The sequence below is a fragment of the Pediculus humanus genome, genomic scaffold (genome assembly GCF_000006295.1).
Source record: "Pediculus humanus corporis 1103172108268 genomic scaffold, whole genome shotgun sequence".
In the NCBI taxonomy this organism is placed as follows: Eukaryota; Metazoa; Arthropoda; class Insecta; order Psocodea; family Pediculidae; genus Pediculus; species Pediculus humanus.
In genome coordinates, this window is record NW_002987837.1 from 130,514 (window position 1) to 148,727 (window position 18,214).

Genomic DNA, 18,214 nt, shown 5'->3' on the forward strand with positions numbered 1-18,214 from the left:
AGGATACATAAATAATAATGATGATAATAATGATAAAAAATTCATAGCCACTGCTATGTAATCGTACCTATAATAATAATAATAATAATAATCAAGTTAAAAATATTAATAATAATAATAATTAAAGTTTAACAAAACCCGTGTCGGACGAGGGCGTTTGAGGTATTCTAAACAAGCTAACCGGTAGCGGAGTGCAATGAGTTGAACGATAACTTTTGAGATACATATCCACCTGTAAAACAACAACAACAACAACAACAAACAAAAAATTAATTTATTTCCTTTTTTTTTTTTTTTTCGAGTCATTAAATAACAAAAAAAAAAAAAACAAAAACAAGTCACTTTTCTAAATGATAACTAGGTTGTGACTTTTTTTTTTTTTCTTTTGACAATTTTAAATTTTCACGGTTGAGTGATAACAAAGAAAAGAAAAAATGATTTAATTAAATGAGACGAATGCCTTTAGCGTTATTATTATTATTATTATTATTATTATTATTATTATTATTATTATTATTTGAACTCACCAGATACAGAGTCATGTGATTTTTTTGCTCATCCGAAAATTCTTCACCCAATTGTATCGGATAAGACGATGAATTTTCCGTTATGTACGAATATAATAATATGGAACAATTTTCTTTATCGACTTGATAACGATCCCAAATCAATGCTGAAATCAAATCAAAAAAATTATCATCATCATCATCATCATCACCATCATCATCATCATCATCATTATCATCATCATCATCATTATTATTATTATTATTATTATTATTATTATTAAAAAAACATCAACAAGCTTTTTTTCTTTTTTTTTTTCTCATTTATTCTTTCATTCTTACTTATTTTCCTTCGTCTGTCACGTCACTCTTAAAACATGATAATAATAATAATTATAATAACGATGATAATAATAATGATAATAATAATGATAATGATAATTTTGTGAAATTTTTATGTTTACCTAATTTTTTTTTAAAAAAGGGATTTAAACGTTTAAGTTGTATTAATTATACTTAATCGTAGTTTTTTGTTTTCCTCAAAAGAGAGAGAAAGAGAGAAAGAAAGAGAGAGAGAGAGAGAGAGAGAGAGAGAAAAAGAAAGAAAGAAAGAGAGAGAGAGAAAAAGAAAGAAAGAGAGAGAGAGAGAAGACATTAATTAATATTTTAATGAGTGTCTTTAAGCTTTGAAAAACAAAAAAAAACTTGAATAAATTTCCATAAGTTATTAATTAAGTCGCGCGTGTGTGTGTAATTAAAAAATTTTCCCGACATGATTTATATCAAAGAAAAAAGAAGGACGAACGAAAACAAAAACGTTTTGACAAAAAAAAAAAAAAAAACAAAAAAATTTTTTTTGTTTTCTTTTCAGGAATAAATTCAAAAAAACGCCATCATTGACACACAACTGACTGAACCGAGAGAGAGAAAAAGAGAGAGAAGAGGGGAAGTGAGGGGGAGAGAAAAACTTGACACGTGAAAAAAAAGAAAAAAAGGAAAAAATGACGTAGCAAAATTCAAAATTTTTTTTTTTGCAAACCACCAACGATGAAATTAACTCAACAATAATCCGAACAAGAATTTTATTTTATTTAATACAAAGTCTTTTCGAACGATCGTCAAAAGGAAAAAAACAAAAATGGCGATGAATTTAAAAATTCTAACGAAAATCATCTTCACGTTTTTCATTCTATTCAAATGGACGACGTCGAAACCTTTTCTGGAAGGCAAATATTTCGTTGAAAATCATTCCAGTAAGAGAATAATGTCGTCGACGGTGAAACCCATTCAAACGACGGCGACGGCGACGACGACGACGACAATTTCTCCAGTGAAATTCGTTCCTCTGTTTTCTCTACTCGCAAATTTATTTACAAATTTTTTAAAAAAAAAATTTGGAAAATTTTCCGGAGTGAACGTGAACGAAAATAAAAGACGTAAGTAGAAAATTTCTTCTTTTTCCTTTTTTAACTCCACGAAATTTAACTTTTCCATCCCCCTTTCGCGACAGGATACGATAAGATAACAGGATTGAAAAATTCAACGTCAGAAAATCAAGATGAATCTCACACGGACCACGATGTGGATTTTATGGAATGCGATGGAAATCATCTCGGTTTGTGGCCGGATAAATTCAACACACAAAATTATTACAAATGCGAAATCGATCCTAGAAATCAAATTTCGGAAAATTGTCTCGAAGATTATTTAAATTTGGAAAAACTAAATATGGCGACGGCGAAGAGTTACGTCACTCCTCCTCTTGTAATGAAAATCGATGGCGGACCAACATCGAAACCTTGTTTTCTACTCACTCACATGAAATGTTCAAACGGTTTCAAGTATTCTCACAAATGGAGGATTTGCATACCTGACATCGTGTACGGTACGATTTTGAACCTGGATTAACGCGGAAGAAAAAAACCTAATCGAAACTCACTATAAGAGATAAGAGGTATTATCGAAGAAACTCCATCCTACTGGAAAGAAAATAAGGTAAGATTTTTGTTTTCTCTCTCTCTCTCTCTCTCTTTTCTCCAGAATAAATCCCGTTTTTTTGAAACTCTTCTAATTTAGTTGACCTTTGTAAGGTCATAGGTTAACCCAACGGTTGACACCGTTAAAAAGTTTTATTATTATTATTATTATTATTATTATTATGACAACTCACCCTGTTGAATATTTTCCGACGCTAACCATTCGTTTAATATTTTCTGTCGTTTATCATCGAATATTTTCGGATATCTATATTTTAAAAATTTCGATACCAAATGATTTCCTCTATTCGTCGACAAATTTCCCTGCCTGCGGAAGGGGGCGGGGGGAAAAAAAAAAAATTGATTATTATTACAACGACTTGAACCGAGAAAAATTCTTTTTCAATAAATTATTCTATGGATTTAACTTACTCCGTACAAATAATTTCATCTTCTGTTCTCCTGATAAAAGTCACAGGGCCATTGTATTTAGTTAATTGTTCGCATGGATTTAAATTAATATAACCTCGAATGGTACGTTTGACTAATGGTTCCCACGATTGTGGCATTCTCGGTATTGCCAACGGTAAAATATCATCGAATGTTGCATCTAAAATCTATCGAAAGCGAAACATTATATAATATTTCCACGATAATATTATTATTATTAGGTTTCAACTTATTCTTACCACTCCTTTAACATCGGGATAATTCATGGCCGCCCAAGATGCCGAGTATCCGCCGATACTCCAACCGAATAATACAATATTATCCGGTGAAAATTTCAAATGATTTATTGAAAATTGCATCACGCAATCGATTGCATTTTGTTCTTGGGATGGAAATGGAATTCCCGTGCTCCCGCCGAAACCGGGATGATTCCATCCCAAAACGGAATAATTTCCTTCGATGGGTGTCATCGCTATACCGAGTTCGTAAAATCCGGCATTTCCCTCGCAACAAATGACCAAAGTGTTACCATTGGGCGTTTTTCCTCTCCTATCAATAACTATTGTATCAATATCGTTGTCATCGCGTGTTCTTAATTTAAATCTTTCCGCATTGTAATCGACAATTAATTTTCCTCTTCCGCGTAGTATAACGGAAACTATAAATAAACATTAACCTCTTTAATTAACCTCTTGTATCAGGTTGTTAACTTTTGGGAAAAATGTATAGAAAGAATTATTTTATTCGTTATTCTTACACATAAAATATTGCAATGTGCGAATAGAGCCTGGATAAACCATTTTAATTCCGAATGTTTTGGCTGCTAAAAAGCTAAGAACCTGACAAGGTATTGAAGTTATGGTGTCATAAGCAGAACTTCTAGAAGTTGGACTTTCTGCATAAAATCTACCTCCGTCATCCCTATAAATTAATTTTTACTTAAAATATGAAAAAAAAAAGCAGAATAAAAATTTATTTATACATACATAACATCACTCCATCTGAATTCGACAGGCCATTCGCTAAATTCAAAATCATATTTCATAAGAGCTTTCTAAAAAAAAAAAAAAAATGGAAATAAAAAGATTTTAAAATGAATTTTTTTTTTTTTATATTTAAATGAAAGCTATTTTAATAGATAACTAACCTTTGTATCTTTGTTTAATGATTTTTTAGCTTGCGTTAATACTTGATAAAATTTAACATAGGTTGGATTATTTAATCGTCCCAATCCTTTTATGCAATATGATGATGATAAAATGACTCCGATACCGATTAGGATTTTGGTAACTAAAGCTAAACTTTCGAATACTATATAACCCTTTTTGTAGCAAATTGTAGCTATCAAGGGAGATGTGTAAAGTCCTATATTCCATAGAATAATGAACTGAAATAATTTGTTATTAATAAATTGTTTTTGTTTTTTGTTATGAATGATACATTATGTTAACACAATTAGGTTTAAGAAAATGATTTCGAAAATTATTTAATAAATCAATACTTACGGAATGTATTATTTGACCACCGAATTTTTCAAAACCATTCATTTCGTACATGGTCTAAAAACGTTTTAAAAAAAAAAAAAAAAAATCAATTAATAATATTATCTTATTTAAATAAAATAAATTATAAAAAAATATCACGTCGGCATATATCAATTAATAAATTATTATTATTATTATATTGGAGGTTAAAAAAGTTATACGTAATTGTATCGATGAAATTTTATACGTTTTTTCTCTCCTTATAAAGTTAATTTTTATTAAATTTGCAATTAAGTAAGTTTTAAACGAAATAAAAGGAACGTATTGAAGTTTAATTAATTATTTTCGAAAAAATTTTTACGCAATCATTTAAAACTTCAATTCATTTTTGCTTAATTTGATTGTCATGTCATATAGGACGTGACAAATTTATTTAATTTATAACATTTTGAAGGATAACATGTGAAACGGGTTGTTTTTAAATTGATAAAAATTTAAAAATTTTTTTACCTGGATGGATCCATCGCGATAAATACTGTATAAAGATGGACTAAACATGAATTCCCAAATTTGTCTTATAGCGGCCATTTCAAAAATTTGGCCGAATACGTTAAAGAGCAAATTAGAAATAAAGGCCCAAAATTGTTGTTTACCTTTGATTATCTTCTACCACGATACCGTCGTGGTTGCATCCAACTTAAACAAAATGTCGATGTATAAGTGAATTCGAAGTAGGTTATTAATAAACTTATGTATTTTTATTTAATAAGGTAGCCAAAAAAAAAAATTCTTTGCTCAAATCAAAATTAATTGCAAAGAATATTTTTTTTTAAAAAATGAACATAAAAGAAAAAGAAAAATACATAGAGGATTATGAATTTCAATTTTGTGACGAAGCCAGCAAGTATGAAAAAGTGGCAAAAATTGGTCAGGGAACGTTTGGGGAAGTTTTTAAAGCTCGTGAAAAGAAAAACACTAAGAAATTCGTTGCTATGAAGAAAGTATTAATGGATAATGAAAAGGAGGGAGTAAGTTCCATTGTATTGAAACCTTCTTTCATATCTATGGGTATCAATATTCCTAAACCATTCTCTTTGTTTTCCATAAATGAAGGGAATGGTTTGCATAAGTAATCTCCCATATTTTTAATGAAAAAAAAAAAATAATAGTAATAATAATAATAATAATAATAATAAAATTTAAAAAAAAAATTATATTACTTTGGATGAGGCGAAAGAATTTCATATCGAAGATAATTAAAAAGTAAGTAGTGAAAGCTCTCTGCTTTGACTCAATAATAATAATAATAATAATTTTGACTTTAGGTCAAATCCTTTGAAATAATTTCTCTTTGTTATATTTAAAAAAAATGTTAAGCCTTTCATTCGATAAATACAAATCATTTTTTATTTATTTAAGTAATATGGGAAAAAACCAACGTAAAATCATTATCGTTAAACAATTTGCATGCTTTTTTTTTCTCCGTTAAATGAATACTCGATTTTAATAATAATTTTTATATAAAATTAACAACAAAACATGCTAAATATTGTTTTTCTCTATTTCAGTTTCCTATAACGGCATTAAGAGAAATCAAAATATTACAATTATTAAAACATGAAAACGTAGTCAATCTAATAGAAATATGTCGAACGAAAGCGACATTGACCAACAGATATCGTTCGACATTTTATTTAGTTTTCGAATTTTGCGAACATGATTTAGCTGGATTACTTTCAAATGTCAATGTTAAATTTAGCCTTGGAGAAATCAAAAAAGTCATGCAACAACTATTAAATGGTCTTTATTTTATTCATAGTAATAGAATTTTACATAGGGATATGAAAGCTGCAAATGTACTTATAACTAAATTAGGAATTTTAAAATTAGCCGATTTTGGATTGGCCAGAGCATTTAGTGCGAATAAAAGTGGTCTTGCCCAAAGGTAGTCGAATGCCCCCCCCCCTCCCTCCCCTTTTTTCTCAATGGCGTAAAATCACGTTATGAATGTTACATACATTGCAGATATACAAATCGAGTAGTCACGCTTTGGTATCGTCCGCCGGAACTTTTACTGGGGGATAGGTGTTACGGACCACCCGTTGATCTGTGGGGTGCAGGTTGCATAATGGCGGAAATGTGGACGAGGAGTCCGATAATGCAGGGATCAACAGAACAACAACAATTAACGTTAATATCACAGTTGTGCGGATCGATCACACCGGAAGTGTGGCCCGGCGTTGAAAATTTAGAACTTTATAACAAAATGGATTTGCCAAAGGGACAAAAGAGAAAAGTTAAAGATAGGTTAAAGCCTTACGTTAAAGAAATGTACGCTTGTGACTTGTTAGATAAATTATTGGTGTTGGATCCATCGAAAAGACTCGATTCGGACTCGGCGCTCAACCATGATTTTTTTTGGTCCGATCCCATGCCGAGCGATTTATCGAAAATGTTGGCTCAACACACTCAAAGCATGTTTGAATATTTGGCACCTCCTCGTCGGCCGGGACACATGAGGCCTCATCATCATCATCAGGGTGGTGCGGGAGCAGCGGGTTCAGCTGCAAAACCGTCAACGTCAATGGATAGCGGATACCAAGATAGAGTGTTTTAAAGATTAAGTGAATTTAAAAATCATTGTTAATTTAAAAAAAAAAAAAAAATTTTTTTTTTTTTCTTTTTTTTTTGTTACATCTATTATTGTTTTCTATTCGCGCCTCTTTAAAAAATTATTTTATTTATTACTTAAAAATAAATAGTTATTTGTACCGAAAAGGAAAAAAAAAAAAAAAAAAAAACTTGGTCCGAAAAATATTTTACGACGTATAATAATTATTTTTTCTACTTAAATAAAAATAAAATTAATTTTATAAATAATATTTTTTTTTTTTTTTTTTAATAATGATTAATATTTACAAAAAAAAAAAAAAAAATAATAAAAATAGCTTGCGAAGGGGAAGGGAAGAGGGGAAGGGGGGAATAAAAAAAAAAAAAAAAAATTTGAATTTAAAATTTGAATTATAAATTTATTTATCGGATGAAACGTACTGCAAATATTCCGGTATCAAATTTTTATTCAACGCGTTTTTATCTCTAAGCAATGTATCACTAATGTATAAAATTGAAACGCATGGTATTTTTTTTTTTGCCAGGTACGAAAAATTAATGGGTTGAGTGCTGCCGTGAGCTTCGTACAAGCAAAGATTGGCATCGACACCGGAATAATTTGGAGGTTGACCTTTGACGACGATACCGCATCCGGCTTCGATCAGTCTTTTAAAAGAATCGTATTTCGAATGTGATACGTGCAAGACAACTTTTTGATTTTCAAAAGGAGGGGATTCCCCATCTTTGAGTCCGATTCTCCACGAGTAAGAACATATTGCGAAATCTGCGGCGTTCGTCGATAACAAATTCAAACGAAATCTTTGTTTCGGACTTCCCCATTCGTAGTCTTCCTCTGATATTTCGTACACGTTTTTAATGGATTTCAATGCTTCGATGTAGGAGGGATGCAAAACCCATAATCCGGCTGCGATGCTTCCCATGAGTTTTTCCGCTCTTGTTAAATTTCCAGCGATCAAATGCGTGGCTTTGTTATCGAAATAAGGATAACCCGATACCACGCCTCCGGATTTTTCTATTAAACTTTTGATTTCTTCCAATTGTTTCGATATGCAAGAAATCATAAAAACTTTCGGCTTTTTATCCTTTCCATTGTCCCGGTCTAAATTTACCACCGTGCCTAAACTTATTTTCTCTAATGGATCGTCCCAACCTACTTCGGTGTGAGCCTGGGATTCGCTAACTATCACCATTTGATGACCCTCGGATTCTCCTGTCTTCTTTATCGATATGGGAGATTTAAGGTCGTGTTTCGTGTAATTTTCTTCGATTTGTTTCATCATTTTTAAACCTGTGTGAACAACAACTTCTTTGTTCGGACTATCACTTTCGGATAAATCTAAATTTAAACGTTTGAATGGGATTTCGCTGGGTGAGTCCGGAGGAAGGTCTTCCGGTTTTCTCTTGAGCATTTCCAAATGTCTCGATATTAATTCGGACATTGGCGTCGACGGTTCTTCGATTTCTACTGTTCTGGTCGGAGTATCCAAGGGAAATTCAACCCCTTGATTCATCCACTTCCAAATGCGTTTTCTTGTTCCTGGCGTAGGACTACCCTTTCCGTAGAACGCACCGTAGGGTGAGGTGGGAGTTATTGTTTTGTTAGGATCTGGACTGTTACCGCTTTTAGGAGTTTCCGTGGCTTTGACTCTTGCTAACGCGCTATGAACCGGTGTTATTTGATGAGAACCCGAACTTGTTTCTGTCACAGGTTCCGGACGTTGCGAAGGTAATTTGTCAACAGTTCTAGATTCGGTGGATTTATTAGACGGCAAAGCTGCGGGACAGGGCACTTCGTTAGATAAAAGTTTAGAGGTTTGTGAAGTGACGGATGTGTTTTTTTGTTCGGGTGAAAATTTACAATTCCCGACCAAATAAGGTTTTTCAGATACTCGAACACCGAGAGCTGCACATTTCAAAAGCCAATCGTGATGAACTACGGGAAGACCCCAACGTAAAGCTCCTTCGTATTTTTGACCGTGGGGTTCGGCACATACCAAATGAGTCGATTTCAATGCTCCCTGCTTAGGTTTTCTGGCCAATAAAGATTGAGCTATACCTCCTAATGCTTCTATCATCAATTCCATAAATTCTCTTTCACCTTGAACGTAGTTACTCACGGATATAATACAATTTTTTAAAGGTGTCACATTTCTTACGCAAGCAATCGGTTGATGATAGTAACGAGGAGTTAGAACGCATCCTTCGACACAACAGTCTTTGATAAAATATACATTTACAACTTCCTTGGCTGTTACTCCGGTCAGAAGGGCTCCAATAACGGGCACAACTGCATAATCTGGAACTCCAAAATCTCGTTTTTTTACTATTCGACCTTTCCTTTCAACAATTAAGTCTTCCAAATATTTGACTTCTTCCTCTGATAGGTCTCCTGATAAAAAAAAAGAAAGTCCAGCAAAAAATTCATCGGAGCTCAATTCTGATGACCTGGTGCTAGACTCATCTTGATTATTAAAATTATTAAAATTATTTGAGACTATGTTTGCACCGCCGTAATCCCCGTTTGTTTCTTTTGGTTTATCCAAAGGCATTCCAGGTTGAGATGAATTATACCTATTTAACAATTCATCAAAATGTGAAATTTTTTCCAATTGATCACATACAGAATCGAAATCTCTTCTGATTACTTCATTTTGTGATAAAAGTTGTGCTCCTCTTTTGCTCATGGGAGATGGGGGTTCTGATGAATTAGTAGAATTGTTTATCAATAAAAATTTACTTTCATTTGCTTTACCTTTCAATTTTATACATTCGACAAGCCAACCAATTGAAAGTATGTAAGCCCCATATTTTGCAAATTTTTCCAAGTTACCATCGTTTTCACTGGCTGCTATGACATGAGTTACAGATTCAGACATTTCATTAAATCTAGTCGCTCCACCTTTATTTAAAATTTTCTTCAATTTCTCACTTTCTTCCGCTTGAAATCCATATATAAAAATATTTAAACCATCCAAAAATTGTCCAGCATCTTTTAAATTTTTCAACAAAATGTTATTGATTGTAGTCGAGTGAGAATGTTTTGAATTTTTATCTGATCTACTTAATGTTTTATTATTTTCTATTTGTTTTGAATTTTTAGGAGTTTGAAAACTGGTTTTACTATTGAGAGTAGATAAAGTTTCATCCAAATTATTCATCGCTTTGCTACAATCAAACGATGGTTTTTTAATGATGGAAAAGTTAGCAGTAAAGTTGGCAGACATATTGGCATTGGAGTTTTTCCCATTTGGTGTTGACGATTTCGGGCTACTGCTGTATTCGATCGTGTAAGGAGTAAAGGGCAAAATTGCAGAAGCTGCGACACAATCATGAACCCATTTTGGAGTGACACAAGTAAGATTCTTATTTTTTGCAACTCTAAATTTTTCTCCTTCCGGTTTTGTAACTATAAGAATATTAGTTTGATTCACATCTAAAGCTCCCATAAACTGTCCTCCATTATTTTCTATGTGTGATTTTAAGGTATCTTTTTCTTTTTTACTAATTCCAGATGTGGTTATTTTTAAATTAAAAAACAGTGGCGAAATGTGATGTTGAAAAATTTCATCATCGCCATTAACATCGTTTACTAAATTATGTTCCCAAACATCTTCTATCCAAGATATTTTCATGATTTTTATATTATTTTTATAAGAATGTATGGCTTTATTCGATAAATTATTTTTAGCGACTAAATGAGTGACAATACTTCTCAAAGCATTGTCATAATGCCCTCCCATATATTGAACTTTTTGTTCGATTACCTTTTTGGTCGCTAAATCAAATCCACTACTGGTCACAATAAGATTTCTCATTGCTTCAGAAAAAAGTGGATAAGGGCTTGGAGGTATAGTTTTATCCTTTGAGAGACAAGTAAGTAGATATTTTACTCCTAAAATTCTGAAAAAATAAAATATGAAAAACATTTAAAAAGATTCTTTTTTAAAAAAAAAAATTTAGCTAAAAGGTGCAAATTTCTTTAAAATAATTACTATCAAATTTTCTCATCACAAACTTTTTATGTTAAAAATTGTATTAGTAATTTAATAAGAAAAAACCTATTAATCTAACAAAAGAGTTGTTAATTAGTGCAAATATTTAAAAAAAGAGTTGAATAGTTTGACACATACACATGTTTAGATGAATTAGATTTAAGTTTTTCAAAAACAGGTCCTTCAAATTTATCAAATACAAATACATCTTTTTTTTGTGGTTTATAAGTATCAAAATCTGATGGTCTTTTCCATTCTATTTTTCCACCCAATTTAATAACGAGCTCAGAAGCAAGTTTTATATCATCTGAACATTGTTCCTGAGAAGCAAGGGTGTTGGGAAGTACAAAATGTATAATCAAAGCATCTACTTGAGTCATAGCTTTGGAAAAAAAAAAAAAACATTCAACAAAGTAGTAATTAACAATACGAAACTACGCCATTTTATACACGGTAAAAATAACCGCTAAAAAAAATTGTCTCCTGACACTTTTTTTTTTTTTAACGCCACGAAATTATGAAATGCGCAAATGATAAAATTCGTTTGTTTTGCTCAGTCGTTGTTCTTTTCAGAATATTGATTCATGTGGACTTGATTTTGAAATGACGCTAAATTAAAAAACATATGGACCTGAATTTGATTTTTTTTAAAAGTAAATATTAACGCGACATCAAATATGGCAAAAGCTTTTTTATCTTTTGGTTTGATAGTTTTTCTATTAGCCGTTACAGTTAAAACGGAATATTATTCTGGTGAGTAAAAAATTTACTATTAAATAATTTAGTACCTACGTGTTAATTAAACAAATTCATATAATTACTTATTATTTTTAAAAAAAATCTAACATATTTCCATGATTCTACTTTTATTTCATTAAATAAAATTTATATTAATACAAACATATGTAATAAACTGACAATGACAAATTATACATGTATATTTTATACAAAGCATTTTTCAAATTTCAAAGTTTTATTATTATTATTATTATTATTATTAGTTAAAGCATGTCAGTTAATTAGTTTTTGTTCTTATTAAATAAAAATCAATAAGCATATTTGTTTAAATATTCAAAACAAGAATGGATTTGATTTAAATAAAAATGAGTTAACATATGTGCAGGAAACCATAACAATAGAAAAATTTAACTTATCTTAATTAGTAATAATGAATTCCCCCCCATTGTTTTTATAATACCTGATTATTTTATTTTTTTTATTTTTTTGTTAGTTTTTCCCTATTTTTAATCAGGTAGAAATAAAACATCAGGGATAAAAAATCACTTGAGCTAAACATAATGTTGCCCAAAAAAAAGTAAATTTTTTTTTTTTTAAACTTGACCTTTTATATTCTTCATTGTAAATAAAATTTTCAATTGGGAGTGGTTTTTTTTTTAATGTTTTATAAAACCTTTTTTTTTTTTTTTTAAAATAATCTGTTATGAATTCTGCAATACTTAATAATATTAATAATGAAATTACATTGATATACATCATCAATATATTTCAATCTGTTTATATGTTTTACAAATTAACAGATGTTGTAAAAAGTTTTAAGTTTTTATAAAATTATTTTATATATATATAAATAACAAATATTAAAAATGAATATTTTAATCATTGTACAGAATTTTGTTCAGAATTTAAAGAGAATCATTGTGTGTGCAACATTTAAAAAATTTTACTCTGATTTTCATTGTCAGGGTTTTTGATAAACATTTGCAAAATGCTTGAAATCATATTAAAAAGTTTAAGTTTAACATAAATTGTTTAAACAAAATTAAAAAAAATTATACTAAAATTTATTTTTTGTTGTTGTTGTTGTTAATGATTTTAAAATGATTAACCACAAACTTGAAATTTTTACACTTTTAAAAAAAGTTACATGATGACAAAACAAAATGTCTTCCATTTTTTTTTTTTTTTTTAAAAAATAATTATTAACAATATAACTATTTATAATTTTTTTAAAAATTCAATTTAAAAACTTTTCTTTTTGTTTAATGTTATATGTTTGTTACTCAGTTTGATAAAGTTTTTCTTTTTTTTTTTTTTAACATCCATGAAAACATTACTAATATAAAAAAAAATAGAAAAACTTTCTACAGCGATTCTTTCTGGAATCCCTACAGCGTTCTCACACTTTGACTTTTTATTTATATATATATATATATATATATATATATATATATATATATATATATATATATATATTTATTTATTTTTATTATAGCCAACAACAACAATTTTTATAAATAAATTAATATTAATCAATATCGGTAAAAACGTTTTATCGATAAGGATTATTACGATGATGACGTCATTTAATAAAAAAAATTTAAACCTTTTAAAAAAACTTTTGAAATAATTACCATCATTAACTTAAGAAGATTTTACCCGTTTATTCCACCCTTTCCCACCGTCTTCCCCCCCGGATTAAATAATACAACTACGTCATAAGGGTTTAGTAACTCTTTTGTGAAAACTCGGAAGATTTTCTTTTTTTTAAAAAAAGGTTTTCTTTTGTAGATATAACGGAAGATGAATTTAAAAAACTACAACAAATAGCAAAATATTTGCAAAAAAGCGTAGAAGAAGCAGAATTGAGAGAAGGATTACGAGAGGGAGGAAATAATAATAATAATAATAATAATAACGGATATGATTCTTATAAAACAAATAAAGAATACCGGAAACCGGAATTTGATTACGTCATGGAAGGTAAACCGGAAGAAAGTGAATTTGCCGTAAATCCGTCTGATCCGAGATATTTTGGAAATTTCAAAGATTACAATTCGAACATATTAAGAAATTCGGAAATGGATAATACAAATAATAATAATAATAATAATGTTAATAATAATAATGATGTCGTTTTTGAAACGAGTAAAACATCGAGAGATACGAATAATAAAGAAACGTCATCTTCGTACCTGGATTCGGGTGTACGTATGATACCTGTTAGCAGCCTTCCGGCGGAAGTCAATAGATCTGATTTTTATTTTACAGGTACGTAAATAAAATTTATTAATAATGATATTAAAATAATTGAAAAAAAAAAAAAAAATGAATAATTTTAATAATTGTTTGTTTGTTTGTTTGTTGTAATTAGCCATAGTTGCTGGTTGTACCGGTGCAGCGATTGTTTGTATTATCGTCATTGGTATCAGCTGTTACAGGTGAGTGAAATCAAACGTTTAATTAATTATTTATTAACAAAAAATTAACAATCAAAAAAAAAAAAAAACGATATGATAAAATTTTTAAGACACACACCCCCCCCCCTAAATTAATAATTTGGGTTATTTTATTGTTCAAAAAAAAAAATTTTAGAGCGAAAATTAAGAAAGTTTCGATTGGTTTTTAGAAAAAAAAAAAAAAAAAAAAACTTTCTATTGATTTATATTATGTAATTTAAATTGGGATTTAATTGATCGATGCCTGTCGAAAAAATTTATTCGGTTACACGCACACACACGCACAAACACACAAATATTTGAATATTTAATTATTATTATTATTCCAAAGGGGGGAAATTTTTATTGAAATGAAAAGAAGACATTTTGAAAAGTAGGAAAACAAAACAAAAAAAAAAAAAACTTTTTTTTACAAATTACAAATGATACACTTTTCCATTCGTGTTCGTTTAACCCTTTTTCTTTTAACGCCTTTTATTATTATTATTATTATTATTATTATTTTTAAACTTTTCATCTCTTTGATGTTGAAAATTTAAATTCTTTCGCACAAAAGATATTTAATTTTTTAACTTTTGTTTCCCCCCAATTTTGTGGGTAACGATAACCATTTTAGTTTTATTGTTTTTCCGGAAAAACTTTTCTTTTTTTTTGTTTGGAAAATAGGTAATAATGTTTTTTTTTACCCATCGTTACGATTTTATTATTATTATTATTTTTTAGAATATTCGTCAATATCATATTTGATACAAAAATTTGTTTAGTTTAAATAACAAAAAAAAAAAATTTAATGCCGTTACGCCAACAGGTTTTTATGTTTTCGAACGTTAGTTTTTATACGATTTAGTTTCATCGAAAAAAAAAAAAAAAATGAAAAGAACGTAGAATTATTATTATCATTATTTTTTTTATTGCTTACATTTATTATAAATATTATTTTAAATCAAAGAGAAAAAAAAAAAAAAAAAAAAAAATGTAGAACGGAAACCACAACAGGTCGGCTTTTTCCTCATTGATAGTATTAAAAATGTGAGTTGAGGTCACGAAAAGTCGATCGTATTGAGCGTCCTCTAACGGGAAATTTTAGTACTATTCAAGTTGCTAAAATTTCCCGCCAGACGTCGTTAGTTATAAATAATAATTCGTTATTTTCAAAATGGCGGTGAGTTTTCAAGGATGAACACGTTAAAAGTTTAAATTGCTTTATGTTTATGTATATATTTATTACGTTACGTACCTGAAATTGGGAAAATAAGGGGATAATTTTTTGAAGTGGAAAACCGGAAAAGGTTGAATACAAAACTAAAAATACGTTAAAAAGGTTTAGGAAATGTCAGAACCGAGTTTCTGACATTTAAATACCGTCCCCCCCCCAAAAAAAAAAAAACGAATAAATGGTTTTGAAAATTTTTTTTTTTTTTGGGGGGGGGGGTTTATACATAAGCTATTAAGTATTTTGTAAATCGCATCACGTAATTTTTTTTTTTACTTTTTTTTTTTTTCATTTTCCTTATATAATATTTACTGGGAAAATTTTTTTATTGGTTTTTCCCCTTTTCCGTAGGCTTTTCTAAAAGGTTCGTTTTTCACAATTTGGAAAATATTTATTGTTCGAATATCGGAAAATATTTAAAATTTATTACACGTGCGGATGTTATCCGAATAATAAGATATTTAATAAAATTTTCAACGATTGAAAAATTTTATTTTTTTAAAAACATTTTCCAAATGAAATTAATCGGAAAATTATTTGAAATTTTGAATTTTCCAAAAAAAAAAAAAAAATGGCGAATTTTATTTATTTATTTATCTGATTAGGAAAATTTTTTTTCGTTGTTTTTTCGGGTAGTTTTTGTAGCCCCCCCCCCCTAAAAAAAAAAGAATCCTGTGTTTGTATTTTTTTTTTATCAGGAACGTTTGGTATATTGTGATTACGAAGGTTTTTCCGGTTTTTTTTTGGGGGGGGGGGTTTGCGATACGGGTTAAATGAAAATTTTTTTTGTTGGGAAATTTAAAATATTTCCAGAACGTTTTTATCGGTCTCCCTTAACTTTTTTTCTATTCGTAAAACTTTAACGATAACAGATGGAATATATATTTAATAAATAAAAGTTTTTTTTGGGGGGGGGATGGGGGGTTGATAGTTGCGATACAGAAAAAAAACAAAAATTTTAACTTATGTGAATTTTTTTGCTTTGTTTGTTTGTTTGAATGCATGCCTTGCAGTTGTTGAGCCCCCCAAAAAAAAACTTTTTAAAAAATTTAAATCTTTTTCCTTCTGTAGAATTTAAACATTAAAAATTTATTTGTTTTTCCGTGACGTCATCAACAATTTGATTTTTATTTATTTATTTATTTTATTTCTCTCTCTCGGTTTTTTTTATTTTTATTTTTTAAATGTTTCATTGTTTTCAATATTGTTTTCACGTCAGGTATGTAAATGCATGCCAACAACAACAACAACAACAAAAACAACAACAGCACGAGGGGAAAATTTTTTAAAAGATTGCAAATGGGGGGGGGGAAAAAGAAAATTTTTAAATAACGTCCAACTGTCAGTTACACAACTCGATAAATTTCATCAAAATTCTTTCAAAAAAAAAAATTAAATTTTCCTTAAGTTAAGATGAAACTAATAATAATAATAATAATAATAATGGGTGGGGGGATGGTTTAAAAATAAACTGTACACAATTTCCCCCCTCCCCTAATTAAATGGAAAATTGTGGGTTTGACAAGTTTTCTTTGAAAATTTTTTTTATTTTTATAGACAAAAAACGTCTGCTTCGATTTTGTTAATTATTTCTCGACTTGTGATTTTTTTTTTGTAGAAAATTTTCAAAATGGCTTAAAATAATTTTCCTCGAGTTTAAAATCACTTTAAAAAAAAAAAAATTTAAGGGAAAAAGGGAAAAAAAGGGAGAAAAAAAAGGGTTAAGGGATGAAATTTACCTGACACGTAAAAATCGTGACACGTGTGTATAATAAATCGACACAATTATTTAATACCAAATTTAAATCACGTTGATTCATTATTATTATTATTATTATTATTATTATTATTATTATTATTATTATTATTATTATTATTATTATTATTATTATTATTATTATTATTATTATTATTATTATTATTATTATTATTATTATTATTATTATTATTATTATTATTATTATTATTATTATTATTATTATTATTATTATTATTATTATTATTATTATTATTATTATTATTATTATTATTATTATTATTATTATTATTATTATTATTATTATTATTATTATTATTATTATTATATATTATATATATATATATTATTATTATATATATATATATATATATATATATATATTATATATATATATATATATATATATATATATATATATATATATATATAAATCGCACGAATAAATTCGTCGAGTCGATTAAATTAAATTAAGTTAACACAATACGTTAATTACGATGGATTATACAATAATAATAATAATAATAATCAAAATAGGAATCATTACAAATTATTTTACTTTTGTTGTTGTTGTTGTTGTTGTTGTGTGCGTTCAGAAAACTCAATTTTTTTTATCACTCGTTTTAATGACGTCATTTTGTGACGTTGACGAACCGTTGACGTAAATTTTTTCTTTTTTTCCGTTAAAGTTGATGATGATTCGGTAATAAGTTTTAAATTTCAAATTGAAATCGCTTAAATAAAAAATAATAATGATAATAATAATGATGATGATGATGATGATAATGAAAGGAAGCATAAGTTTTTCAACATCGAAAATAATTTAAAATAATTTATTACGTATACATAATTACAAAGGTTTTGTGCCTGTATTTTAATATCGAAATAGGTTTAACTTATTTTTCCGGGGGGGGGGTTTAAATTAATATTATTATTATTATTATTATTATTATTATTATAACGTTTAGAGTAGAATTAATTCGAATAATAATAAATAACGATCGTAATG

At 28.4% G+C, this 18,214-nt stretch overlaps 4 protein-coding genes across 4 annotated transcripts; 2 read left to right on the forward strand and 2 right to left on the reverse strand.

Moving 5' to 3' along the window:
- Positions 1–121: 121 nt before the first annotated feature.
- Phum_PHUM500560 (protein BAT5, putative) lies at positions 122–5,004 on the reverse strand (the record flags this gene model as incomplete). Its single annotated transcript, XM_002430773.1, has 10 exons — positions 122–232; positions 528–649; positions 2,677–2,810; positions 2,915–3,099; positions 3,172–3,590; positions 3,690–3,842; positions 3,929–3,986; positions 4,080–4,319; positions 4,438–4,491; positions 4,927–5,004. 10 exons carry the CDS (start codon positions 5,002–5,004, stop codon positions 122–124), a joined length of 1,554 nt encoding a protein of 517 aa, XP_002430818.1.
- A 248-nt stretch (positions 5,005–5,252) lies between these two features.
- Positions 5,253–7,033, forward strand: Phum_PHUM500570 (mitogen-activated protein kinase ERK-A, putative; the record flags this gene model as incomplete). The annotated part of the gene is given in 4 exon segments (XM_002430774.1): positions 5,253–5,444; positions 5,985–6,361; positions 6,442–6,956; positions 6,969–7,033. 4 exon segments carry the CDS (start codon positions 5,253–5,255, stop codon positions 7,031–7,033), a joined length of 1,149 nt encoding a protein of 382 aa, XP_002430819.1.
- Positions 7,034–7,126: 93 nt separating this feature from the next.
- Phum_PHUM500580 (uncharacterized protein) lies at positions 7,127–11,419 on the reverse strand (the record flags this gene model as incomplete). Its single annotated transcript, XM_002430775.1, has 4 exons — positions 7,127–7,136; positions 7,468–10,939; positions 11,106–11,113; positions 11,178–11,419. 4 exons carry the CDS (start codon positions 11,417–11,419, stop codon positions 7,127–7,129), a joined length of 3,732 nt encoding a protein of 1,243 aa, XP_002430820.1.
- A 1,458-nt stretch (positions 11,420–12,877) lies between these two features.
- Positions 12,878–14,222, forward strand: Phum_PHUM500590 (uncharacterized protein; the record flags this gene model as incomplete). Its single annotated transcript, XM_002430776.1, has 4 exons — positions 12,878–12,919; positions 13,273–13,318; positions 13,569–13,988; positions 14,152–14,222. The coding sequence occupies 4 exons, from the start codon at positions 12,878–12,880 to the stop codon at positions 14,220–14,222; spliced, it is 579 nt and encodes a 192-aa protein (XP_002430821.1).
- Positions 14,223–18,214: the final 3,992 nt, after the last annotated feature.